The 27,212-nt window shown below is 43.4% G+C and overlaps 1 protein-coding gene and 2 non-coding genes across 5 annotated transcripts in view; all 3 read right to left on the reverse strand.

Annotated features, from left to right (window-relative positions):
* Window positions 1–27,212, reverse strand: part of LOC121534795 (anoctamin-8-like) — a 35,960-nt gene that overhangs the window by 6,497 nt on the left and 2,251 nt on the right. Inside the window, exons 2-16 of one of the 3 annotated variants that reach the window (XM_045206239.1) lie at window positions 19,929–20,039; window positions 19,163–19,295; window positions 13,447–13,585; window positions 10,539–10,635; window positions 10,107–10,223; window positions 9,799–9,926; window positions 9,050–9,211; window positions 7,703–7,855; window positions 5,865–5,991; window positions 3,860–3,915; window positions 3,641–3,715; window positions 2,886–3,539; window positions 2,455–2,646; window positions 1,618–1,749; window positions 703–813 (exon numbers count right to left, since the gene is read on the reverse strand). In XM_045206239.1, coding sequence (XP_045062174.1) covers window positions 703–813; window positions 1,618–1,749; window positions 2,455–2,646; window positions 2,886–3,539; window positions 3,641–3,715; window positions 3,860–3,915; window positions 5,865–5,991; window positions 7,703–7,855; window positions 9,050–9,211; window positions 9,799–9,926; window positions 10,107–10,223; window positions 10,539–10,635; window positions 13,447–13,585; window positions 19,163–19,295; window positions 19,929–20,039 — 2,387 coding nt within the window. The remainder of the gene's footprint in view (window positions 1–702; window positions 814–1,617; window positions 1,750–2,454; window positions 2,647–2,885; window positions 3,540–3,640; window positions 3,716–3,859; window positions 3,916–5,864; window positions 5,992–7,702; window positions 7,856–9,049; window positions 9,212–9,798; window positions 9,927–10,106; window positions 10,224–10,538; window positions 10,636–13,446; window positions 13,586–19,162; window positions 19,296–19,928; window positions 20,040–27,212) is intronic. The other 2 variants (XM_045206241.1, XM_045206240.1) reach the window with 2 other exon arrangements.
* trnak-uuu lies at window positions 7,898–7,970 on the reverse strand. The gene has a single exon. It is a non-coding gene; the product is annotated as a tRNA-Lys (tRNA).
* On the reverse strand, window positions 8,224–8,296 carry trnak-cuu. The gene has a single exon. It is a non-coding gene; the product is annotated as a tRNA-Lys (tRNA).

Genomic DNA, 27,212 nt, shown 5'->3' on the forward strand with positions numbered 1-27,212 from the left:
AAAAGTACATTTTGTGTGCTCTATGTCATCATGCATTGATTTTTATCCGCAACAAGTCCATTTGGTGGAAACATACCACTGGTGGGAAAATTTGCATATTTTCTTTATGCAAATTCTAGAATATTCGCATGCAAATCTTTCGCCAACTGGATGAAAACCTAGCTTGTGACCAGCTTTGTCTTGTTTCATGACTGTGTAAAGTTAGATGCCATATGCTGACATCAGCTTTCATTTACATTTTAGTCATTTAGCAGACAGAATAAAAAATATTCCAAAACATGCATCCTGTTTGCAACAAGGCACTGAATTATTCCTGAAAAAGTGTGGCAAAGCAATTCACTTGTTGTCTTGTTAGGGGCAATTCCAATACAACACATTACTGAGTACCCACCTCATATTTTCAAGCATAGTGGTGGCTGCATAATGTTATGGGTTTGGCTGTATGAAATCTGTTATGTAATTACATTATGACAGCATTATGTTATTATGAAGGCCAATGTTACCAGAGGGTTCAAGTGAAGTGTCATACATACTTTTGTCAGTACAAAAGGATGCCCTACAGTGGCTGTATGTATCAGAAAATGCAAAGAAAATACACCAAAAGGACACAAACATGGAGGATGATAGTGAGATGCGAAGTACAGTATATAACAGCTTACTCTGTGGATTTAGCCAAAAGTGTTTTGAGCTATGCAACTGTACCTTGAAAGCCTCCCTTCGACGGTACTCTAGTTTGGCCATCTCGTCTGCGACCCATCCAGGAATATCAGGGATGGCCACATGGATGATGTATTTGAGGAGGATGGCAAAATGCTGTAAATCCCAACACAAGAAAGGACAGGCTAAACAAACAGTGACATGAAAACACAGAAAAGTATAGATTGCTGGTATCAAATTCTAGATGCCATTGCCTGCCGTTGTGCCCTTGAGCATGGCACTTAACCCCCCACAACAACTGCTCTGCAGGCGCCCAATGTGGCAGCTCCCTGCTCCAACCTCTCCAACCTGTATATGTATGTGTGTCTTATGGAGGGGTTGGGATAAAGCGGACATCAAATTTCAGTTAGACCTTGTGTACAATTGATGAATAAAGTGATCTTAATCTATACCAGAGTGGAAAGAGTATGTGTGATGTTGCCATGCTGTGTGTGGTATGTAGAGGGAACTGCTTGCTCTTTTCAAGCCCGGCTAGATCAGCCAGTAAAGCATGAGTCTCTTACTCTCAGGGTTGTGGGTTTGAGCCCCACATTGGGCACAAGCATTTTAGCAATAGTTTTTGTTCTTAATTACCTGTCCTTTCCTTTTTAATTTTGAAGACAGCACAATGTGGATCTAACTTCTTGTACAATGCTGCAATTGATATTCAAAACAAGATGTCATCTTTGAGTGAAGGCTATTCACTTGTGCTTGGACACCTCCTCCTCCTTTTGTTGCTATGCTCCATTGTTTTATATTCTGTAATCTTTGTGATTTATGTACAGTGTCCTTGGTTTTGATAAAGGGGGTATATAAATAGTACCACAATTGCTACGATTGTTGTCTGTATTTGTGACATCGATCTACTAGGTGTCACAGAGTGAAGACAAAATGGCTGGCTGCCACTGCACTGTCCTTTACCTCAAGTACCACGATGGAGATGATGACCATCTCCGGGCTCAACCAGGGGAAGAGACGCTGCAGTTGACCACACTGGCCAATGAGATAACAGTTCACTATAATGGCTATCAAGCCCATGGCCTCCATTGCTGTCTGCACACACAGAGGGTGAAATATCTCAGAGGAAAAATAACTTCATGAAATAAATAACTGTTGGCATGCTTTTTGCAGAGATGCTTGAAATGCATGATTCTAAAATGGTTATCTGAGCTTAATTGCAGGTGGGATAAATATACACTGAGTGTACAAAACATTATGAACACCTGCTCTTTCCAAGACATCGACTGACCAGGTGAATCCGAATGAAAGCTATGATCCCTTATTGATGTAATTTGTTAAATCCACTTCAATCAGTGTAGATGAAGGGGAGGAGACGACAGGTTAAAGAAGGATTTTTAAGCCTTGAGACAATTGAGACATGGATTGTGTATGTGTGCTATTCAGAGGGTGAATGGGCAAGACAAAAGGAAGAAAAGTGCCTTTAAATGGGGTACGGTGGTTGGTAACAGGCGCACCGGTTTGTGTCAACAACTGCAACGCTGCTGGGTTTTTCACGCTCAACAGTCCACCAGCCAACTTGATTGTGGGAAGCATCAGAGTCAACATGGGCCAGCATCCCTGTGGAATGCTTTCGACACCTTGTAGAGGTTGGAGAGTAGGAGTGCTGACCTAGGATGATTTTTGCATTTTAGATCATAATGAATAGGATTATATGAACAAGGGGGACCTGATTCTAGATCAACACTCCTACTCTGAGACATCTTTTGAATAAGGGCCCAGATGTGAGCGACCAATGACCTGCCACTGTCCAATGCTCTCCACCCTCTGGCCAAAGGGCCTCTGCAGGCCTGTGCAGAGCTTCAAGGCGTCACTCCGGATTTCAATGATATTGTTGATGAGGGCCCACATGGCAGCCAGTGGGAAGGCGGAGGAGAAGAGCACCACGTAGCCAAACTGGATGAACATCTCCTGGTAGTCCTGCAGGGTGTCCTGTTGGGTCAGAGGTAAAGGTTAGAGGTCAAAGTCACATAACAGCTGGGGTTGTCATAGAATAGCATTTGTGTTTCAAATTACTTTTTACTTCAAATTGGAATGTACTGCTGCATGTACCAGCTACTAACCCTAGCCAGAAATACTGTCCAAGTCCATTAAATGTAACTAAACACGCGTGGAATATAAACCGACAGCAGGTCAAGTTCATAACAACAGATCTGATGACTAAGACACACCTCATATGTCTGCATGCAGCTCTCAATCTCTGCTTGGGTGAGAATTACAGACTTGGGCTCATCAGGCGGGTCAATCCAGGACTTTGCCTCTTTCTTTGGGATTGGACTCTTCCATCTCTGACATACTACCGTGTCATAGCCATTTGGTGGGGAGACACTAGTCTCCTTGGTCTCAGAGGACTCATAGTCACTGTCATCGTCACTTATCTCAAAGACGCTGGAAGGATCCATGCCCTCCTCCACCAATGTGGGACTGTCCTCCAGGAAGCTGTCCTCGGGCTGGGTCGCCATGGCAATGTCCCTGGCAACATCCACCTTCTCATTGAAGCTAATCTTCCGTTGCCTCAGTGTGTCATTTATGTCCCACTCTTCCTCTGTGAACCTATAGCCAGCTTTGAGATCTCCTCTCTTGTTCTGTTCTGTCTGTCCAGGAAGTGTGGCAGGGCCTTTGGGGCTTAGCAGGGACTGGATAGTCCATGAAACCTGGGCTTTTCCTACAGCCAGGCGGCTGTACTTGAGTACTATGGCCTGGAGAATCTCCCACACAACCTTGGGGGTAAATACTCCTAGTTTGTGGTGCTCGTACAGATAAGGCTGGAGCACCTCCTTGATGTTCTGGAAGAACTGGCGGAAGATCAGGAGAGTGGCTAGCATCTGTGAGGAGACAGTGTGAGTGATTCTGTTGCTGTTCTTTAGGGAAGATAATTTTGTTCAATCATGTTTTCCATTATCCGAATCTAATTGACAGATTTTACCTCCTTCAGTCGCTCCATGTCCTTGAGGTAGAATCCGATGTAGAAAAGGCTAAGGTAAGAATTTATAAACTCAAACTGCAAAATGAAGAGAATGACTTTAAATCAGACATGGCATTTCTAAACATAATTAATATACCAAAGTGTTAGTCAATAATATACCCCCTTGGATAACAATGATCAGTATGGTCGAAATAAAAAAAGAAGAAATATCTAACTTACAAAAACCATTTTAATGATGAGATTATTCTCATAGGCACTCTGAAGTCTGTAGTTCTCTGTAAGAAAATAATACCAATCATCAAAAGACATCGCTCCATTTGATACTGATTACTGAACAAACCTGTGTGATCACTTTATACAACACTACGTACCTGGTTTGAGGAGTTAGCGAGGTAACTTTGGTCAACTTGGGATAACCGGTACTACGAAAGTGGCTCACATTTTAGCCAGGTAAATTTATATGGCAACGAATCCTTCAGAACTAACCTGCTCCAGGGCAGGCTAACTCAGGGCTAACTCTATTAATCCTGAATGAAATGTCTGAGCCGCAAGTTGAGGACCAATTAAATCAGATTCCCTCCCTTTGACAAAGACTGCGTCATCATAGTCTTCATTTGAGGAAAACGACTGATTTTAAATATTGTTTTTGTAGGCTAAGAGTAGGCCAACTATTCAAATAGATAAATGTGTCTGTCAACTGAGTCAGAAATTCACCTGTTTCAATATTTGTAAAAATAAATCCGGTTTTTGCTCTCAAAGTCATCCTTTATTAATAGAAAAACAACAAAATTGGATGTTCTAAGTCCACAACAATGCTTAAACCACATCAGGTGACCACTTTTGAGGTCTGGGAAAAATCTAAGACATTTAGATATTTTAGTGTAGTTACCCTTTTATTCAAGTGTGCTGGCACCTAGCACTGTTGTTTGGTTAGCGGTGTTTCTGTAGCGCATATGAGATGGAGTTTGCAAAACAAATGGCCACTGGATTGATGCAAATAATCATGATATCATTCTGCCAAGTAGGCACAGGCTCCTTTGTATCTATTTAACATTTAATTGAAAAAGGTTTTTGGGAAAGCCTTTCCATCTACCAGAAGACAGTTAGGCCTATCATTAGCTCCAATATATTTTTCCTGTTCCTTAATTGTTTGAAACCTGGACGTTTTACTTCATATTATGAAGCATATCTTATCTTGTTTCAAAGTAGCCAAGCCAAAAACCGACCATAGAAATGTTGAGGGAAATATTTTATAAACACTTCCTCATATGCGCTCTCCTATTCTATTGATTTTCAAATCAACTTTCTTTCATTGTCTAGCAGCCAAAGGTATTTTCCTAGTCATACAGTATTAGCAACCCATGATAATTGTTGCATCTTTAGACCTCCCACCTTTCTAAAATTCGAACAGATATTTCCATCTCTGTCCATGAAACTGCTCGCATGCGCTGAGCATTTTAGTACGGTGTTTTCCTGCAAATTGTATTTTGGAACATTTGTGCGTAGGCCTACAGTACCACCATGTGGACATTGCTGCACTAAAAATGTGAAGAAATAACCTTTCATCAACATTTTAAGCGAAACATTCAGATCTTTTCCATCAGCCTTATTAATTTATACAGCATATACCTCCACTACACGACTTTGATATAACACATCAGTTGGGATTAAGAAATTAGTATACGCAATGCCGACTGAAAACAAAGTGGGTATACGCCGTATACCTGCGTACAGCTTCCACTACACCACTGTCCACCGTCGTAATACGGATGAAAAGCTAACTGAAGCTGGCTAGCTTTTGAAAACCCTGAGTAGATCTAGCTTGCATCGTAGTATACCCCTCTGAAGAGATCAGAGCCAGTATTCATAAAGTGTCTCAGACTAAGAGTGCTGATCTAGGATCAGTTTTGCCTTGCATATCATAATGTGGTCCTCTGTAGCTCAGCTGGTAGAGCACGGCGCTTGTAACGCCAAGGTAGTGGGTTCGATCCCCGGGGCCACCCAAAAATAAAAAATAAAAAATGTATGCACGCATGACTGTAAGTCGCTTTGGATAAAAGCGTCTGCTAAATGGCATATTATTATCATATTATAATGAATAAGATTAAATGTACAGGGCGGGACCTGATCCTAGATCAATACTCTTATTCTGAGATGGGTGCTCACTGCTCCAATCATTCCTCACCTGGTGCTGATATTAATGAATCTCAGCTGCACAGCTTACCCATATAATTGAGCCAATGGGCGATCTTCCTATACACCTCATCACATACAGTCACAACGATGGCCTGTAACATTTTAGGAATGAATCTTGTGATACTGGGTAACTCCTTAATTTCCATCACAAACTCCTATAAAAAAAAAGGAGATAAACCACAACATAGGTATATTTAATTACAGAAAGACAGGTTAGAGTGGCTTGCGAAAGCATTCACCCCCCTTGGCATTTTTCCTATTTTGTTGACTTACAACCTGGAATTAAAATAGATTTTTTGGGGGGGTTGTATCATTTGATTTACACAACATGCCTACCACTTTGAAGATGCAAAATATGTTTTATTGTGAAACAAACAAGAAATAAGACAAAAAAAACAGAACTTGAGCATGCATAACTATTCACCCCCCCAAAGTCAATACTTTGTAGAGCCACCTTTTGCAGCAATTACTGCTGCAAGTCTCTTGGGATATGTCTCTATAAGCTTGGCACATAAAGCCACTGGGATTTTTGCCCATTCTTCAAGGCAAGACTGCTCCAGCTCCTTCAAGTTGGATGAGTTCCGCTTGTGTACAGCAATCTTTAAGTCATACCACAGATTCTCAATTGTATTGAGGTCTGGGCTTTGACTAGGCCATTCCAAGACATTTAAATGTTTCCGCTTAAACCACTCGAGTGTTGCTTTAGCAGTATGCTTAGGGTCATTGTCCTGCTGGAAGGTGAACCTCCGTCCCAGTCTCAAATCTCTGGAAGACTGAAACAGGTTTCCCTCAAGGATTTCCCTGTATTTAGTGCCATCCATCATTCCTTCAATTCTGACCAGTTTCCAAGTCCCTGCTGAATAAAAACATCACCACAGCATGATGCTGCCACCACCATGCTTCACTGTGGGGATGGTGTTCACGGGGTGATGAGAGGTGTTGGGTTTGCGCCAGACATAGTGTTTTCCTTGATGGCCAAAAAGCTCAATTTTAGTCTCATCTGACCAGAGTACCTTCTTCCATATGTTTGGGGAGTCTCCCACATGCCTTTTGGCGAACACCAAACTTGTTTGCTTATTTTTCTGTTTAAGTAATGGCTTTTTTCTGGCCACTCTTCTGTAAAGCCCAGCTCTGTGGAGTGTACGGCTTAAAATGGTCCTATGGACAGATACTCCAATCTCCGCTGTGGAGCTTTGCAGCTCCTTCAGGGTTATCTTTGGTCTCTTTGTTGCCTCTCTAATTAATGCCCTTCTTATCTGGTCCGTGAGTTTTGGTGGGCGGCCCTCTCTTGGCAGGTTTGTTGTGGTGCCATATTCTTTCAATTTTTAATAATGGATTTAATGGTGCTCTGTGGGATGTTCAAAGTTTCTGATTTTTTTTTATAACCCAACCCTGATCTGTACTTCTCCACAACTTTGTCCCTGACCTGTTTGGAGAGCTCCTTGTTCAATTTTTTCATTCCACTTCACCAATTTTGACTATTTTGTGTATGTCCATTACATGAAATCCAAATAAAAATCAATTAAAATTACAGGTTGTAATGTAACAAAATAGGAAAAACGCCAAGGGGGATGAATACTTTTGCGAGGCACTGTAGCCATTCTCTTTTATCTTAAAAGTGCCTACCCCTCAAAAGTTAATTGGTTTGCATGTGATTTAAATGGGAGAGTGTATACACTAATCGTACCTGACATTAACACTACTAAGTGCTTTGACGAAAGGAGCTTTCCCCTAAATATTATTAATGGGAATTAAGCTGCCGTCCTGAACCTTCTTTCAATACCGGACCATGTTTGATTATCATGACTTTGGGAATATGTCTGATGAGTCTATTGGCTATTTCCTGTTGACTTGGCTGTCTCTTACCTGCATCTCCAGACAGACTAGCATGGCCAAGAAGACAAAGCAGAGACAGAGGAGACAGATGGGGAGGCTGACCATCCACCTGAACATTGTCCTCTTCCAGGGTGGGTAGTATAACTCCTCACAGCCTGTTATTGGACTGCACCGCTTCACACCCTGCACACAGAGATACCGGGCTTAATCCAACTAAAATACTTGCGCCCAACATGGGGCTCGAACCCTCGACCCTGAGATTAAAAGTCTCATGCTCTACCAACTGAGCTAGCAAGGCCTGATAGGGGTGGAGACAGCTCCCCCTTTAGAAACCACAATACAGTAGTTGAGAAGCTCAGGAACACCAGCTAACACATTTACGCACAACGTGGGGCTCAAACCCACGACTAAAAGTCCCATGCTCGACCAGCTGGGCTAGCCAGGCCTGATAGCAACAGTGACAACTGCCTGTTTAGAAACCACAGGAGGCATGTGTCCCCCAAAGACAAGACGGTAGTTGAGAAGATCAAGAACACCAGCTAAAAGATTTACGCCCAACATAGGGCTCGAACCCATGACCCTGAGATTAAGAGTCTCATGCTCTACCAACTGAGCTAGCCGGGCCTGATAGTAACCATGACAACTGCCCGTTTAGAAATCTCAGGAGGCATGAACCCTGCCCCCAACTCTTGGAATTCACACAACACTCTCCAAGCCTAGAGCTCATATTACTTATCACTGTAGACCCGTAAACTCTGGCCCTGGAAAAGCTACTTGAGGCTGCTGATGGAATTTGTACTCTGGCTATAGTCCTGAAGGAACCAAACAGCACTGGTAGTAATCTAAGGCTGGGATTCAATCTAACGTGCGTTGTAGAGTGCTATCGACAATACGTCTTTTAAAGGCAATGTTCCCATGGCAGATGTCGGCTCAATCGGAATGTACCTTTAAATGTCAAGGGCTCTACAATGCGCCTCAGATTGAATCTTGGACTAATCTCCAGAACTAAAGTATTGCGTAATTGGTCAGCTGCTCGATTAAGTTCTGGGTCCAAACGTTTTAAGAGAAGAGATGAAGAGATGCTAGAACAAGGAGCTGAACCAGAACGAGGAGCTCCACCCTCTCTCTTTGCACGTTACAGGCCGAATGTTCCATCCCCTTCCAAAATTCAAAAGATGCTAACGCCATTGAAATCGTGATTTGTCCAAATAACCAGTGACGAAAAACCCAAACACTGGAACTACTGCTGCTCATTACCCCACGCATCCCATCCCTTCCCGACAGATTCTACGGTACCAGTTATGTTTATGTAGATCTGTCCACGAGAGATTAATCTCAACTCTGAAGATTAATAGAATGCAATAATAGGTCACTCACCCGGAACTGGCGACGGGGCTCCTCAAGGGACTCGGCAGGGGTGTCCAGTGTTCCCCACATGTATGCCAGCTCGGCCTCTCTCCGCTTCCATCTCTCCAGGAAGACCGTCGCCCACACCACGTTGAAAAGGGCAAACACTACACAGCAGATGTCCTGGCTGGTCTGTTGGGGAGTGTGTGAGCCATATGAGATACATACAAATCATAGGGACCTTCATACAGTAACAAAAAATAACAATGGACTGTATCATATTACAGTCAAGTAATTTAGCAGACGCTCTTATCCAGAGCGAATTAGAGGAGCAATTAGGGTTAAGTGCCTTGTCAAGGGTACATCGACAGATTTTTCACCTAGTCGGCTCGGGGAATTGAACCGCTAGGCTACCTGCCATATCACAGGGATAGTAAGAGCTGTGATGGGTGATACAGTTTTGAAGTATAGGCCAACACATCCATATTTTTTCACATGCTGTTTTATGCAGTGTTTGTGAAAAGAAACACCTACACATATTCCCACAATAGGTGAGTCATTTGTATTGTATAACTGTGAAATCCCATTGTGTATGGTAGCTACATTTAGCCTAATCCACGATCTGTTTGTGCTATCTTGCCAACTCCTATGTGATTGTCACTGGCAGATTAGGAAGTAGGCTGAACTACATTGTGTATCATACATTAGTTACTGTATGTTGACAGGTTTATTGACCAGTGTGTGGTCTCCATTGAGTCATGTGATGCTGGATCACCTACCTGGTCAGCCTCTGCCAGGATCCACAGCAGGAAGCCAATGACTGCCGGGTACAGCATGGAGTTGGTGTAGAAGCCCAGCCAAGCAAAGTACATGCCGATTTTCACCCCAAAGTAATCACAGATGTCATCTAACACACATGGACCAACAACATGGACATTGCAGACAAAAGACAGACAAAATGGGTTATTGGCTTCAGCTAGTGAATGATCATTTTAAGAAATGTGTATCTTTCCATTGATATTGCATTTGTAGCGCAAATAATTGTAACAATAAGTCATGCTGTATTGTCTCAACAGGTGCTGCTCACCCAAAGGCTGTCTCTCACAGACAGCTTGGACCCATGACGTCATCAGCTGACTGAGGATCCGTTGCTCGTGTAGAGGAAACACTTGACAGATTACTCCTCTGGCAACCAGCTCTGGAACTATAATAAAAAATGAATGCCATCTAGCAGAAGCTTTTATCCATAGCAACTTACAGTCATATGCGTACATATTATTATTATTATTTTTTTTACGTATGGGTGGTCCCGGGAATCGAACTCACTATCCTGACATTACAAACTCTTACCAACTGAGCTATAGAGGAAGATGTTATTTATGGCCATACTCTCCAAACATATTTAAACGTCTGAGATCAGTCAACATAGTTATCAGTCAATAATGAAGCCGTCTTACTTTAGATGTTGTTGACATGCTGTAGAGACAGGGATTGATGAAATACTAAAATAACAGTTTACTGATTGGTTGTCCCTCCAGGAAGTGGATGTTGTGAAGGACCGCCCCTTGTTTGGCACGTAGGTTGTCCAGCCAGTACTTGATGATACTCTGACGCTCCTAAAGATAAGGTAAGACCGGAACAACCACATAGATTAAGGGAACAAGGTAAAAGTCTGCAACAGGACATGCACTATACACCTATTGCAGATTCAGTGAAAAGTTTTAGAACACCTACTCATTCAAGGGTTTTTCTTTATTTGTAATATTTTCTACATTGTAGAACAACTATAAAATAACACATATGGAATCATGTCATAACCAAAAAGTGTAGTAACCAAAAAACAAATAAAAATATATTTTATATTTGAGATTCTTCAAATAGCCACCCTTTGCCTTGATTACAGCTTTGCACACTCTTGGAATTATCTCAACTAGCTTCACCTGGAATGCTTTCCCCACATATGCTGAGCACTTGTTGGCTGCTTTTCCTTCACTCTGCGGTCTGACTCATCCCAAACCATCTCAATTTGGTTGAGGTCGGGGGATTGTGGAGGCCAGGTCATCTGATGCAGCACTACATCACTCTCCTTCTTGGTAAAATAGCCCTTACACAGCCTGGAGGTGTGTTGGGTCATTGTCCTGTTAAGTGTGCCTTGAATTCTAAATAAATCACAGACAGTGTCACCAGCAAATCACCCCCACACCATAACACCTCCTCCTCCATGCTTTACGGTGGGAAATACACATGCGGAGATCATCTGTTCACCCACACCGCGTCTCACAAAGAAAAGGCGGTTGGAACCAAAAATCTCCAATTTGGACTCCAGACCAAAGGACAGATTTCCACCGGTCTAATGTCCATTGCTCGTGTTTCTTGGCCCAAGCAAGTCTCTTCTTGTTATTGATGTCCTTTAGTAGTGGTTTCTTTGCAGCAATTCGACCATGAAGGCATGATTCACACAGTCTCCTCTGAACAGTTGATGTTGAGATTTGTCTGTTACTTGAACTCTCTGAAGCATTTATTTGGGCTGCAATTTTTGAGGCTGGTAACTCTAATGAACTTATCCTCTGCAGCAAAGGTAACTCTGGGTGTTCCATTCCTGTGGTGGTCCTCATGAGAGCCAGTTTCATCATAACGCTTTATGGTTTTTACGACTGCATTTGAAGAAACTTTCAAAGTTCTTGAAATGTTCCGTATTGACTGGCCTTCATGTCTTAAAGTAATGATGGACTGTCGTTCTCTTTGCTTATTTGAGCTGTTCTTGCCATAATATGGACTTGGTCTTTTACCAAATAGGGCTATCTTCTGTATACCCCCCCCCCCCCCCCCCTACCTTGTAACAACACAACTGATTGGCTCAAACGCATTAAGAAGGAAAAAAAATCCATAAATTAACTTTTAAGAAGGCACACCTGTTAATTGAAATGCATTCCAGGTGACTACCTCATGAAGCTGGTTGAGAGAATGCCAATAGTGTGGAAAGCTGTCATCAAGGCAAAGGGTGGCTATTTGAAGAATCTCAAATATAAAATATATTTTGATTTGTTCAACACTTTATTTTTTACTACATGATTCCGTATGTGTTATTTCATAGTTTTGATGTCTTCACTATTATTCTACAATGTAGAAAATAGTACAAAAAAAAAAAACTTGAATGAGTAGTTGTTTTAAAACTTTTAACCGGTAGTGTATATGCAAAAGTATGTGGACACCCCTTCAAATTTGTGGATTCGGCTATTTCAGCCACACCCTTTGCTGACAGATGTATAAAATCAAGCACAGCCATGCAATCTCCATAGACAAACATTGGCAGTACAATGGCCTTACTGAAGAGCTCAGTGACTTTCAACGTGGCACCGTCATAGACAATTCAAATTTATGCCCTGCTAGGTCAGCTATAAGTGCTGTTATTGTGAAGTGGAAATGTCTAGGAGCAACAATGAAGTGGTAGGTAGGCCACACAAGCTCATAGAATTGGACCGCAGAGTGCTGAAGCGCCTAGGGCGTAAAAACCGTCTGTCCTCGTTTGCAATACTCACTACCAAGTTCCAAACTGCCTCTGGAAGCAATGTCAGCACAGTAACTCTTTGTCGGAAGCTTCATGAAATGGATTTCCATGGCCGAGCAGCCGCACACAAGCCTAAGATTACCATGCACAATGCCAAGCGTTCGCTGGAGTTGTGTAAAGCGTGCCGCCATTGGACTCTGGAGCAGTGGAAACGCGTTCTCTGGAGTGATGAATCACACTTCACCATCTGGCGGTCCGACGGACAAATCTGGGTTTTGCGGATGCCAGGAGTACGCTACCTGCCCGAATGCATAGTGCCAACTGTAAAGTTTGGTGGAGGAGGAATAATGGTCTGGCGCTGTTTTTCATGGTTCGGGCTAGGCCCCTTAGTTCCAGTGAATGGAAATCTTAACGCTACAGCATTCAATGACATTCTAGACGATTCTGTGCTTCCAACTTTGTGGCAAAAGTTTGGGGAAGGCCCTTTCCTGTTTCAGCATGACAATACCCCCGTGCACAAAGCGAGGTCCATATGGAAATGGTTTGTTGAGATCGGTGAGGAAGAACTTGACTGGCCTGCACAGAGCCCTGACCTCAACCCCCATTGAACACCTTTGGGATGAATTGGAATGCCGACTGTGAGCCAGGCCTAATCGCCCAACATCAGTGCCCGACCTCACTAATGCTCTTGTGGCTGAATGGAAGCAAGTCCCCGCAGCAATGTTCCAACATCTAGTGGAAAGCCTTCCTAGAAGAGTGGAGGCTGTTATAGCAGCAAAGGGGGGACCAACTCCATATTAATGCCCATGATTTTGGAATGAGATGTTCGACGAGCAGGTGTCCACATACTTTTGGTCATGTAGTGTATATCAGAGACGTTTCAATATGTTTGGAGATTATGGCCATAACTGATACAAACCTGTGAGGTGAAAAAGCACAACTCGCTCTCTATGTTCTCATAGATGTTATCTTCTTCACAGGAAAACCTGCGTGTTCCGCCGCCGTACTCTGGTTTCACCAGTTTGTGCATTCCTAACAGCTCTGCACCACGCAGCAAGCTGAGGAGAAATAGAGAATAAGGGGAATTAGGAGGTCAAAGGTCATTAGCGTGTCAAATATTGGCTTTAATTTACAGTCCTGTTTCAGTCTCTATTTACCTAGCCTGATCCCATATCTGACTGTCAACTCCTCCTATGGCCATTGTCACAGAACATAATTATCTGGAACCAGGCGTCCAGGCCACTATTTACGAATATGATGTTTACGAATTATGTGGTAACAATGTGAGTACTTCAGCTGCCAAATGGTACATAGTGGTGCTTGTTTCAAACAATCACACAGAAACAAAATAGTACTTATTAGGTAATTATCAAGTTTTCAAGTTTCAAGTTTTAATGTCACGTGCACAAGGACAGTGAAATGCCTTTCTTGCAAGCTCCAACCCCAACAATGCCGTAATCAATATCAATGTAGCACTAAAAATATCATAAGGTAGAACAAACACACACAATAAATATAAAGAAGAAATGAGAAGAACAGGAGAAAGTAAGTAAGCATTCTACATACAGTGGGGGAAAAAAGTATTTAGTCAGCCACCAATTGTGCAAGTTCTCCCACTTAAAAAGATGAGAGAGGCCTGTCATTTTCATCATAGGTACACGTCAACAATGACAGACAAATTGAGAAAAATTACATTGTAGGATTTTTTATGAATTTATTTGCAAATTATATGGTGGAAAATAAGTATTTGGTCACCTACAAACAAGCAAGATTTCTGGCTCTCACAGACCTGTAACTTCTTCTTTAAGAGGCTCCTCTGTCCTCCACTCGTTACCTGTATTAATGGCACCTGTTTGAACTTGTTATCAGTATAAAAGACACCTGTCCACAACCTCAAACAGTCACACTCCAAACTCCACTATGGCCAAGACCAAAGAGCTGTCAAAGGACACCAGAAACAAAATTGTAGACCTGCACCAGGCTGGGAAGACTGAATCTGCAATAGGTAAGCAGCTTGGTTTGAAGAAATCAATTGTGGGAGCAATTATTAGGAAATGGAAGACATACAAGACCACTGATAATCTCCCTCGATCTGGGGCTCCACGCAAGATCTCACCCCGTGGGGTCAAAATGATCACAAGAACGGTGAGCAAAAAATCCCAGAACCACACGGGGGACCTAGTGAATGACCTGCAGAGAGCTGGGACCAAAGTAACAAAGCCTACCATCAGTAACACACTACGCCGCCAGGGACTCATATCCTGCAGTGCCAGACGTGTCCCCCTGCTTAAGCCAGTACATGTCCAGGCCCGTCTGAAGTTTGCTAGAGTGCATTTGGATGATCCAGAAGAGGATTGGGAGAATGTCATATGGTCAGATGAAACCAAAATAGAACTTTTTGGTAAAAACTCAACTCGTCGTGTTTGGAGGACAAAGAATGCTGAGTTGCATCCAAAGAACACCATACCTACTGTGAAGCATGGGGTGGAAACATCATGCTTTGGGGGCTGTTTTTCTGCAAAGGGACCAGTACGACTGATCCGTGTAAGGACAGAATGAATGGGGCCATGTATCGTGGAGATTTTGAGTGAAAACCTCCTTCCCATCATCAAGGGCATTGAAGATGAAACGTGGCTGGGTCTTTCAGCATGACAATGATCCCAAACACACCGCCCGGGCAACGAAGGAGTGGCTTCGTAAGAGGCATTTCAAGGTCCTGGAGTGGCCTAGCCAGTCTCCAGATCTCAACCCCATAGAAAATCTTTGGAGGGAGTTGAAAGTCCGTGTTGCACAGCGACAGCCTCAAAACATCACTGCTCTAGAGGAGATCTGCATGGAGGAATGGGCCAAAATACCAGCAACAGTGTGTGAAAACCTTACAGAAAGACTTGTAAGTGAAGACTTACAGAAAACGTTTGACCTGTGTCATTGCCAACAAAGGGTATATAACAAAGTATTGAGAAACTTTTGTTATTGACCAAATACTTATTTTCCACCATAATTTGCAAATAAATTCATAAAAAATCCTACAATGTGATTTTCTGGATTTTTTCTCTCTCATTTTGTCTGTCATAGTTGACGTGTACCTATGATGAAAATTACAGGCCTCTCTCATCTTTTTAAGTGGTAGAACTTGCACAATTGGTGGCTGACTAAATACTTTTTCCCCCCACTGTACAGTGGGGAGAACAAGTATTTGATACACTGCCGATTTTGCAGGTTTTCCTACTTACAAAGCATGTAGAGGTCTGTAATTTTTATCATAGGTACACTTCAACTGTGAGAGACGGAATCTAAAACAAAAATCCAGAAAATTACATTGTATGATTTGTAAGTAATTAATTTGCATTTTATTGCATGACATAAGTATTTGATACATCAGAAAAGCAGAACTTAATATTTGGTATAGAAACCTTTGTTTGCAATTACAGAGATCACACGTTTCCTGTAGGTCTTGACCAGGTTTGCACACACTGCAGCAGGGATTTTGGCCCACTCCTCCATACAGACCTTCTCCAGATCCTTCAGGTTTCGGGGCTGTCACTGGGCAATACAGACTTTCAGCTCCCTCCAAAGATTTTCTATTGGGTTCAGGTCTGGAGACTGGCTAGGCCACTCCAGGACCTTGAGATGCTTCTTACAGAGCCACTCCTTAGTTGCCCTGGCTGTGTGTTTCGGGTCGTTGTCATGCTGGAAGACCCAACCACGACCCATCTTCAATGCTCTTACTGAGGGAAAGAGGTTGTTGGCCAAGATCTCGCGATACATGGCCCCATCCATCCTCCCCTCAATACGGTGCAGTCGTCCTGTCCCCTTTGCAGAAAAGCATCCCCAAAGAATGATGTTTCCACCTCCATGCTTCACGGTTGGGATGGTGTTCTTGGGGTTGTACTCATCCTTCTTCTTCCTCCAAACACGGCGAGTGGAGTTTAGACCAAAAAGCTATATTTTTGTCTCATCAGACCACATGACCTTCTCCCATTCCTCCTCTGGATCATCCAGATGGTCATTGGTAAACTTCAGACGGGCCTGGACATGCGCTGGCTTGAGCAGGGGGGACCTTGCGCGTGCGCTGCAGGATTTTAATCCATGACGGCGTAGTGTGTTATTAATGGTTTTCTTTGAGACTGTGGTCCCAGCTCTCTTCAGGTCATTGACCAGGTCCTGCCGTGTAGTTCTGGGCTGATCCCTCACCTTCCTCATGATCATTGATGCCCCACGAGGTGAGATCTTGCATGGAGTCCCAGACCGAGGGTGATTGACCGTCATCTTGAACTTCTTCAATTTTCTAATAATTGCGCCAACAGTTGTTGCCTTCTCACCAAGTTGCTTGCCTATTGTCCTGTAGCCCATCCCAGCCTTGTGCAGGTCTACAATTTTATCCCTGATGTCCTTACACAGCTCTCTGGTCTTGGCCATTGTGGAGAGGTTGGAGTCTGTTTGATTGAGTATGTGGACAGGTGTCTTTTTATACAGGTAACGAGTTCAAACAGGTGCAGTTAATACAGGTAATGAGTGGAGAACAGGAGGGCTTCTTAAAGAAAAACTAACAGGTCTGTGAGAGCCGGAATTCTTACTGGTTGGTAGGTGATCAAATACTTATGTCATGCAATAAAATGCAAATTAATTACTTAAAAATCATACAATGTGATTTTCTGGATTTTTGTTTTAGATTCCGTCTCTCACAGTTGAATGTGTACCTATGATACAAATTACAGACCTCTACATGCTTTGTAAGTAGGAAAACCTGCAAAATCGGCAGTGTATCAAATACTTGTTCTCCCCATATACAGGGTCAGTTCCAGTACTATATTTACAATGTGCAGGGACATTGGAGTGATGGACGTAGATATGTATAGGGGTAAGGTGACTAGGCATCAGGATATATGATAAACAGAGTAGCAGCAGAGTAAATAATGATTGTACAGTACCAGTCAAAAGATTGGACACACCTACTCATTCAAGGGTTTTTCTTTATTTTTTAAAACTATTTTCTACATTGTAGAATAATAGTGAAGCCATCAAAACTATGAAATAACACATATGGAATCATGTAGTAACCAAAAAAGTGTTAACTAAATCAAAATATATTTTATATTTGAGATTCTTCAAAGTAGCCACCCTTTGCCTTGATTAATGCTTTGCACACTCTTTGCATTCTCTCAACCACTTCATGGGAATGCTTTTCCAACAGTCTTGAAGCAGTTCCCACATATGCTGAGCACTTGTTGGCTGCTTTTCCTTCACTCTGCAGTCCAACTCATCCAAACCATCCCAATTGGGTTGAGGACGGGTGATTGTGGAGGCCAGGTCATCTGATGCAGCAGTCCATCACTCTCCTTGGTAAAATAGCCCTTACACAGACTGGAGGTGTGTTTTGGGTCATTGTCCTGTTGAAGAACAAATGATAATCCCACTAAGCCCAAACCAGATGGGATTGCGTATCGCTGCAGAATGCTGTGGTAGCCATGCTGGTTAAGTGTGCCTTGAATTCTAAATAAATTAATTTAATTTAATTTAAATAAATCACAGACAAAGCACACACACACCATCACACCTCCTCCATGCTTCACGGTGGGAACCACACATGCGGAGATCAACCGTTCACCTACTCTGCATCTCACAAAGACACAGCGGTTGGAACCAAAAATCTCACATTTGGACTCATCAGACCAAAGGACAGATTTCCACCGGTCTAATGTCCATTGCTCGTGTTTCTTGACCCAAGCAAGTCTCTTCTTCTTATTGGTGTCCTTTAGTAGTGGTTTCTTTGCTGCTATTCGACCATGAAGGCCTGATTCACACAGTCTCCTCTGAACAGTTGATGTTGAGATGTGTCTGTTACTTGAACTCTGTGAAGCATTTATTTGGTCTGCAATTTCTGAGGCTGATAACTCTAACGAACTTATCCTCTGCAGCAGAGGTAACTCTGGGTCTTCTTTTCCTGTGGCGGTCCTCATGAGAGCCAGTTTCATCATAGCGCTTGATGGTTTTTGCGACTGCACTTTTAAAGAAACTTTAAAAGTTCTTGAAATGTTCCATATTGACTGACCTTCATGTCTTATAGTAATGATGGACTGTTGTTTATCTTTGCTTATTTGAGCTGTTCTTGCCATAATATGGACTTGGTCTTTTACCAAATAGGGCTATGTTCTGTATACCACCCCTACCTTGTCACAACACAACTGATTGGCTCAAACGCATTAAGAAGGAAAGAAATTCCACAAATTAACTTTTAACAAGGCAAACCTGTTTATTGAAATGCATTCCAGGTGACTACCTCATGAACGAGAATGCCAAGAGTGTGCAAAGCTGTCATTAAGGCAAAGAATGGCTCAAATATAACATATTTTTATTAGTTTAACACTTTTTTGGTTACTACATGATTCCATATGTGTTATTTCATAGTTTTTCTGTCTTCACTATTATTCTACACTGTAGAAAATAGTAAAAATAAAGAAAAACCCTTGAATGAGTAGGTGTGTCCAAACTTTTGACTGGTACTGTACGTGAGTGTGTGTGTGCGTGTTTCAGTATAAATGTGTGTGTTGGAGTGTCAGTGTGCAAGAGTGTGTAGAGTTCTGTGAGTGTGCAACGAGAATACAAGGGTCAGCTCAGATAGTGGGATATCTTACTTCTCGAATGTACTTGTAATGCAGAACGTATATCCCTGTGTGTGTTGATGCTGTCGGATCTGGATTGTAACTTGTGGGATTCCCAGTCGAATATGGTTCAGCAGCCATAGCAAGGTGTTGTCATCTATGGTGTCTACAAGACATAAATGGTCAGTTTCTAGAGTCTGAGTCCACAGCCCAATTTCCATTCATTAATATTGAACCTGTTACAATCATTCATTACTTGACCATTTTTTACACTTTACATTCTAGACATTCATCAGACACTCTTGGAGCCACTTAATGAGTTTATTCAAATAAGGAGGTTGAAACAACGACATTCTCCAAAGCTTGACGGAAGTAGCAGCAGTAACAGTGGGAGGATTGAGCCGTGGAAAGGTCAATCCAATCAAATAAGGTAAACGCCTGACAGTTTATGGGGCAACGCACCACCGCATTTATTTCATCCCATCAAGAATCAGTGCAATAATTCATATCCAACCCAGTTTCATTTTGATCCATGTTGAAACTTGGTTTGACTTGATTCCTGAAATTGATCCATGTATAGCATGCATTCCCATAGCATGTGCAGAATCCTAGAGTACCTTACTCTGTAATAAACATACAGGTAATGGATGTGATTCAGTAGTCCCCGTGAACTGTTCCATGTCACGTCTCCGAGTGATTGGCTCATTGCCCACAATGGCCAATAAGATTCCCCCTCTACGTTTCCCATCATGATTGAGGGGAATGAACCATAGAAGGTGAATGTGGTGATTAAGTGTACCTGGGAATGTCATTAGGAGTTCACAGTCTTCGGTGGGAACCATTTTTAGCCAGGATTTATGGGACATGATGTACCGGCTGGCCTGCGAGAGGCGTTTCCCAAACAATTTATCTAAAGGGGGAGAGGTAGAGGAGAGGAGAGAGAGAGGGAGAGGGAGAGGGGAGAGGGGGAGGGGGGAGACAGATGGAGGTAAGAACAGTTCTCATCAGTGCGGTGTAATAGGGACAGGGGTGACAGAAGGAGCGAGGGAGGATTCTACCGAAGTGCCAAATCCTCACCGCCAGCTTTGTCACTTTTCTACTAATCAACAAGGCCAAAGCAGTTTGTTACTCCTTTCTCTCCTCTGACAATTTGAAATGGGCACAGATCATCCCAAATCATGAAAGAATCAGAAATGACAATTTTCTACATTGACATAAATAAAAAGGCATTAGCTTAAAAGAGGTTCCTCTTGTACAACACAGGGCCTGTGTAATTCTAGTAGTTTTTTGCACAACAGAACATAAGGCTCACCATTACATAAACACCAAACAAGTGTTTACTCTACTAAGCTGCAGTACTTGTAGGGTAGCTTTTGAACACCGCTCTTGAAAACCAACCACTACATGGGAGGTACAAACCACAGGCTCCAACTTAACCAGGTCAAACCACATGTGACACGATAACGATGAGAATCTCGAATGCTCTTTTCAGTGCATTTACCCACTGAAGTGGTAAAGCCACCTATTACTTGCATGGAAAGTAGTCCTCTAACCTTCCTCGCCCCTCTCCCCTTCTCTCTCTCCCATTCTCTCTCACACACAGACACCCACAAACACCACTAGGTTGTAGCGGGTGAGCAGTGTATAGTTTGCGCAGTGAAATGTATCTTGTCACTCTAACAGGGCACCACTGTATGGCTTTTGTTCTGAACAACATTAACTACTCTACTCTTTCTTGCACAGCCACATCTTCACTGCCAAGTTACAATGTTTAAACCTATGACAGCACCATACCTGGGACTTTTAGTGCTGGGACTGCTAAGGGACTAGTAGCTATACTCCACTGAACAGAAATATAAACGCAACATGTAAAGTGTTGGTCCCATGTTTCATGAGCTGAAATAAAAGATCCCATATGCACAAAAAGCTTATTTCTCTCAAATTTTGTGCACACATTTGTTTACATCCCTGTTAGTGAGGATGTATCCTTTGCCAAGATAATCCATCCACCTGACAGGTGGGTCATATCAAGAAGCTGATTAAACAGCATTATCATTACACAGGTGCACCTTGTGCTGGGGACAATAAAAGGCCACTCTAAAATTTGCAGTTTTGTCACACAACACAATGCCACAGATTTTGAGGGAGTGTGCAATTGGCATGCTGACTGCAGGAATGACCACCAGAGCTGTTGCCAGAGAATTGAATGTTCATTTCTTTACCATAAGTCGCCTCAAACGTCATTTTAGAGAATTTGGCAGTACATCCAACCGGACTCACAACTGTAGACCATGTGAATGGCGTCGTGTGGGTGAGCGGTTTGCTGATGTCAACATTGTAAACAGAGTGCCCCATGGTGGCGGTGGGGTTATGGTATGGGCAGGCATAAGCGACAGACAATGAACACAAATGCATTTTATCGATAGCAATTTCAATGCACAAAAATACCGCGACTAGATGCTGAGGCCCATTGTGAGGTCCATTTGTTTTTAAAGGTATCTGTGACCAACAGACGCATATCTCTATTCCCAGTCATGTGAAATCCATAGATTAGGGCATAATTAATTAATTTCAATTTACTGATTTCCTCATATGACCTGTAACTCAGTAAAATCTTTGAAATTGTTGCATGTTATGTTTATATTTTTGTTCAGTATAGTAGCAGCACGTAAAATACATCTATCAGCAAATATAGAAAACGTTCCTTTGTGATTGTACCTACTAGGGCTGTCCACGACCAAAAACAATATTGGTCGACCAAGAGTCGTCTGTTCCAATCGATTGGTCAAAATTTTAAAAAGTGTATTTTTCTGTATATAGACCCATCCTATGTGTTTTAATCAAATCAACTATATGCACTGAGCTTGTCTGATGCTTTAAGCTTTAAGCACACTGTTTGATTCAATAATTAAGACACAAATGACTAGAGGGAGTCTGAGCGAGTGTGCACCCGATGTCTCTCTATCCTCTATGCTGCAGAAACCACTACAGAACTTCAACAGTGTTTATCGCGCTGTCCATGTTGCTGGAGCTGCAACATAATTAAAGCAATTTCTGACTGAAAAGTTCTGTTACCGAAATCCCTCATTTGTTTAGGAAAAACATTCCCTATTCCCTCAACCCTTACTCTCTTTACGTGACACATCTATGCATTGTATGGACGTGACCAATAGGGCCTGACCTATAGCATATAATAATCACATCAATAAATTGGTTATAACAAACTCCGAACATATGTGACAGCTAAATGGATGCAGAGGAGGTGACAAATAAACTGGACGGACGCGATGGGGTGAGGTTGTGTTTCTATAAGTGGGAGGTAAGCTTGGCTTCTTCTTTATATGGTGTCGAGTAAAGTAAAGTAAAGCTTAAACCATGCATTTAGATTGTAGATAGGTATTGTAGTTAGGAATTGTAGTTTGGAATCGTAGGTAGTTATTGTAGTTATTGTATTGTATTCGGCTGATCCCGGTGAAGCACGAGGCTACCTAACACACTACCTGGACCAATATAGCTAGCTAGCTAGCGGGAAGCTACTGGTAACTATTGGCAACTGTGGATAGTTGTTTCCAATGTTATTTCATGCTTAAGAGTACCTGTAATTATGCTAGCTAGCTACCTACCATTCAGCTGTTTTTCTAACCTCATTATCTGAAACGTTAACGCTAGGTAGTAAACAGCTACTGTACTCAAATGTAGCGAGCTTGTTGCTACCTGGATAGCTAACTCAACAACAGCTGGAACGACCTAGCTGTAATATTTGGAGACGCTTTCTCTCGGTTGGGACAGACACGAACTGGCTAAATCAATTCAGTAGCTAGCTCTACACTTAACTAGCTATCAGTAGCTACTAAGGGTAAGTTATAACCTATATTTATTTTTCATCTGTACATACTGGTAACCAGAGTCTTTCAAAAGGAATTCAAGACATGGGTGACTTAACGTTAGCTTGGCTCTCTGTGTTTAATACCGTGGGGGGAGGGGTTGGTTCACTGACTGAGAGCAATGGCTAGCTAATATGCTAACTATTCTAGCTAGCTAACTAACTGGCTGAATAAGTTGACGACGTACTCACTCAAACTGTCAAAACTAACCCAAAACCTTACACAACGTTATACACGGACACGAATGATCTGTTTGGCGTGTTAACACACTATTGATGGCCTGTTGTAACCGAGTATTGAGAATTTTGCAACGTAAGCTTCACTTTCTGAACATTCGAGATGTCAACTTGTGTAGCTAGCATGACTGACTTTGTGCTAGCTAGCCAACGTTTAATTACTTCTGCGTTATGAAAGGAACTAGACACGGACACGAATGATCCGTTGGTAGTTTGTTGTAACCAAGTATTGGTGCTAAACCGTGTGTTATTTGATGCTAGTTAGCTATGGCGTCATAGGATACGGTGCCCTGCGCGGTTTTCACAGAAGAATACTGTACCAAGTTAGCTAGCTGAATAAACTAAGTTAGAGTCTATTCCTGGAAACATTGAACCACTGTAGATTACAACAATTATAATTTCAAAAGTGGAAGTTGGAAGAGTTGTATTTGAGTGTTTCAGTGAGTGAAAGATTAGTGGGGGAGGCCTACCTTCCCCAGATGTTTAGTGAATTTCATTCCGAGCTCATTTGCATTAGTGTAGCCTTTTCTGTAGCCTGTCAACTATGTGTCTGTCTATCCCTGTTCTCTCCTCTCCGCACAGGCTATACAAACACATTACACCGCATGGCTGCTGCCACTCTAACCTGGTGGTCCCTGCACGCACGACCCACATGGAGTTCCAGGTCCCCGGCAGCCTCTGGAACTGCCGTTCTGCGGCCAACAAGGCAGAGTTCATCTCAGCCTATGCTACCCTCCAGTCCCTCGACTTCTTGGCGCTGACGGAAACATGGATTACCACAGAAAACACTGCTACTCCTACTGCTCTCTCCTCATCTGATCATGTGTTCTCGCATACCCCGAGAGCATCTGGTCAGCGGGGTGGTGGCACAGGAATCCTCATCTCTCCCAAGTGGACATTCTCTCTTTCTCCCCTGACCCATCTGTCTATCTCCTCATTTGAATTCGATGCTGTCACAGTCACTAGCCCATTCAAGCTTAACATCCTTATCATTTATCGCCCTCCAGGTTCCCTTGGAGAGTTCATCAATGAGCTTGACGCCTTGATAAGTTATTTTCCTGAGGATGGCTCACCCCTCACAGTTCTGGGTGACTTTAACCTCCCTACGTCTACCTTTGACTAATTTCTCTCTGCCTCCTTCTTTCCACTTCTCTCCTCTTTTGACCTCACCCTCTCACCGTCCCCCCCTACTTACAAGGCAGGCAATACACTTGACCTCATCTTTACTAGATGCTGTTCTTCTACTAATCTCACTGCAACTCCCCTCCAAGTCTCCGACCACTACTTTGTATCCTTTTCTCTCTCGCTCTCCTCCAACACTACTTACTCTGCCCCTACTCAGATGGTAATGCGCCGTCGCAACCTTCGCTCTCTCTCTCCCGCTACTCTCTCCTCTTCCATCCTATCATCTCTTCCCTCTTCCCTCTGCTCAATCCTTCTCCCTCCAATCTCCTGATTCTGCCTCCTCAAACCTCCTCTCCTCCCTTTCTGAATCATTTGACTCTCTATGTCCCCTATCCTCCCGGCCTGCTCGGTCCTCCCCTCCTGCTCCGTGGCTTGACGACTCATTGCGAGCTCACAGAACAGGGCTCCGGGCAGCTGAGCGGAAATGGAGGAAAACTAGACTCCCTGCGGACCTGACATCTTTTCACTCCCTCCTCTCTACATTTTCTTCCTCGGTTTCTGCTGCTTAAGCCACTTTCTACCACTCTAAATTCCAAACATCTGCCTCTAACCCTAGGAAGCTCTTTGCCACCTTCTCCTCCTTGCTGAATCCCCCTTCTCTGTGGATGACTTCGTCAACCAAATTAGAAAAGAAGGTTGACGACATCCGATCCTCGTTTGGTAAGTCAAATGACACCGCTGGTCCTGCTCACACTGCCCTACCCTATGCTTTGACTTCTTTCTCCCCTCTCTCTCCAGATGAAATCTTGCGACTTGTGACGGCCGGCCGCCCAATAACCTGCCCGCTTGACCCTATCCCCTCCTCTCTTCTCCAGACCATTTCCGGAGACCTTCTCCCTTACCAAACCTCGCTCATCAACTCATCCTTGACCGCTGGCTATGTCCCTTCCGTCTTCAAGAGAGCGAGAGTTGCACCCCTTCTCAAAAAACCTACACTCGATCCCTCCGATGTCAACAACCACAGACCAGTATCCCTTCTTTCTTTTCTCTCCAAAACTCTTGAGCGTGCTGTCTTTAGCCAACTCTCTTGCTATCTCCCTCAGAATGACCTTCTTGATCCAAACCAGTCAGGTTTCAAGACTGGTCATTCAACTGAGACTGCTCTTCTCTGTGTCACGGAGGCTCTCCCGCACTGCTAAAGCTAACTCTCTCTCCTCTGCTCTCGTCCTTCTAGACCTATCTGCTGCCTTTGATACTGTGAACCATCAGATCCTCCTCTCCACCCTCTCCGAGTTGGGCATCTCCGGCGCGGATCACTCTTGGATTGCGTCCTACCTGACAGGTCGCTCCCTACCAGGTGGCGTGGCGATAATCTGTCTCCGCACCACGTGCTCTCACCACTGGTGTCCCCCAGGGCTCAGTTCTAGGCCCTCTCCTATTCTCGCTATACACCAAGTCACTTGGCTCTGTCATATCCTCACATGGCCTCTCCTATCATTGCTACACAGACGACACACAATTAATCTTCTCCTTTCCCCCTTTTGATAACCAGGTGGCGAATCGCATCTCTGCATGTCTGGCAGACATATCAGTGTGGATGACGGATCACCACCTCAAGCTGAACCTCGGCAAGACGGAGCTGCTCTTCCTCCCGGGGAAGGACTGCCCGTTCCATGATCTCGCCATCACGGTTGACAACTCTGTTGTGTCCTCCTCCCAGAGTGCAAAGAGCCTTGGCGTGACCCTGGACAACACCCTGTCGTTCTCCGCTAACATCAAGGCGGTGACCCTATCCTGTAGGTTCATGCTCTACAACATTCGCAGAGTACGACCCTGCCTTACACAGGAAGCGGCACACGTCCTAATCCAGGCACTTGTCATCTCCCGTCTGGATTACTGCAACTCGCTATTGGCTGGGTTCCCTGCCTGTGCCATTAAACCCCTACAACTCATCCAGAACGCCGCAGCCCGTCTTGTGTTCAACCTTCCCAAGTTCTCTCACGTCACGCCACTCCTCCGCCCACTCCACTGGCTTCCAGTTGAAGCTCGCATCTGCTACAAGACCATGGTGCTTGCCTACGGAGCTGTGAGGGGAACGGCACCTCCGTACCTTCAGGCTCTGATCAGTCCCTACACCCAAACGAGGGCATTGCGTTCATCCACCTCTGGCCTGCTGGCCCCCCTACCTCTGCAGAAGCACAGTTCCCGCTCAGCCCAGTCAAAACTGTTCGCTGCTCTGGCACCCCAATGGTGGAACAAGCTCCCTCACGACGCCAGGACAGCGGAGTCACTCACCACCTTCCGGAGACACTTGAAACCCCACCTCTTTAAGGAATACCTGGGATAAGATAAAGTAATCCTTCTATCCCCCCTTACCCCACCCCAAAGAAAAAAAAAAAAAAAAAAATTTGTAAAGTGGTTGTCCCACTGGCTATCATAAGGTGAATGCACCAATTTGTAAGTCGCTCTGGATAAGAGCGTCTGCTAAATGACGAAAATGTAATGAAAATGTAAAATGTAAATAAACTCGAAACGGGGGAATGTTTACTGGTTGCTGAGGAGGTAAAGGGGAAGTCGGATGTGTGGAATAAATTTGACTAGTTGTGGAAAATACTGGCGATCAAGAAAAAGAAGGTAAGGAGCAAGCGCTGTGTGCATATTATGTATGCCAAACAGGTGCTGTTAGATTACAATATAATTTTTCTGACCGTTTGGAACAATGTAAACAACACTAAATAAATGATAAGTGTACCAGAGAGTCTGTTGTAATGTTTTTTTTTTTTTTTTGTAAAGCCTTTATTACAGCAAAGACTAAAAACAGTTGCATTCATTTGTGAA

Source organism: Coregonus clupeaformis, chromosome 21, assembly GCF_020615455.1.
Source record: "Coregonus clupeaformis isolate EN_2021a chromosome 21, ASM2061545v1, whole genome shotgun sequence".
NCBI lineage: Eukaryota > Metazoa > Chordata > Actinopteri > Salmoniformes > Salmonidae > Coregonus > Coregonus clupeaformis.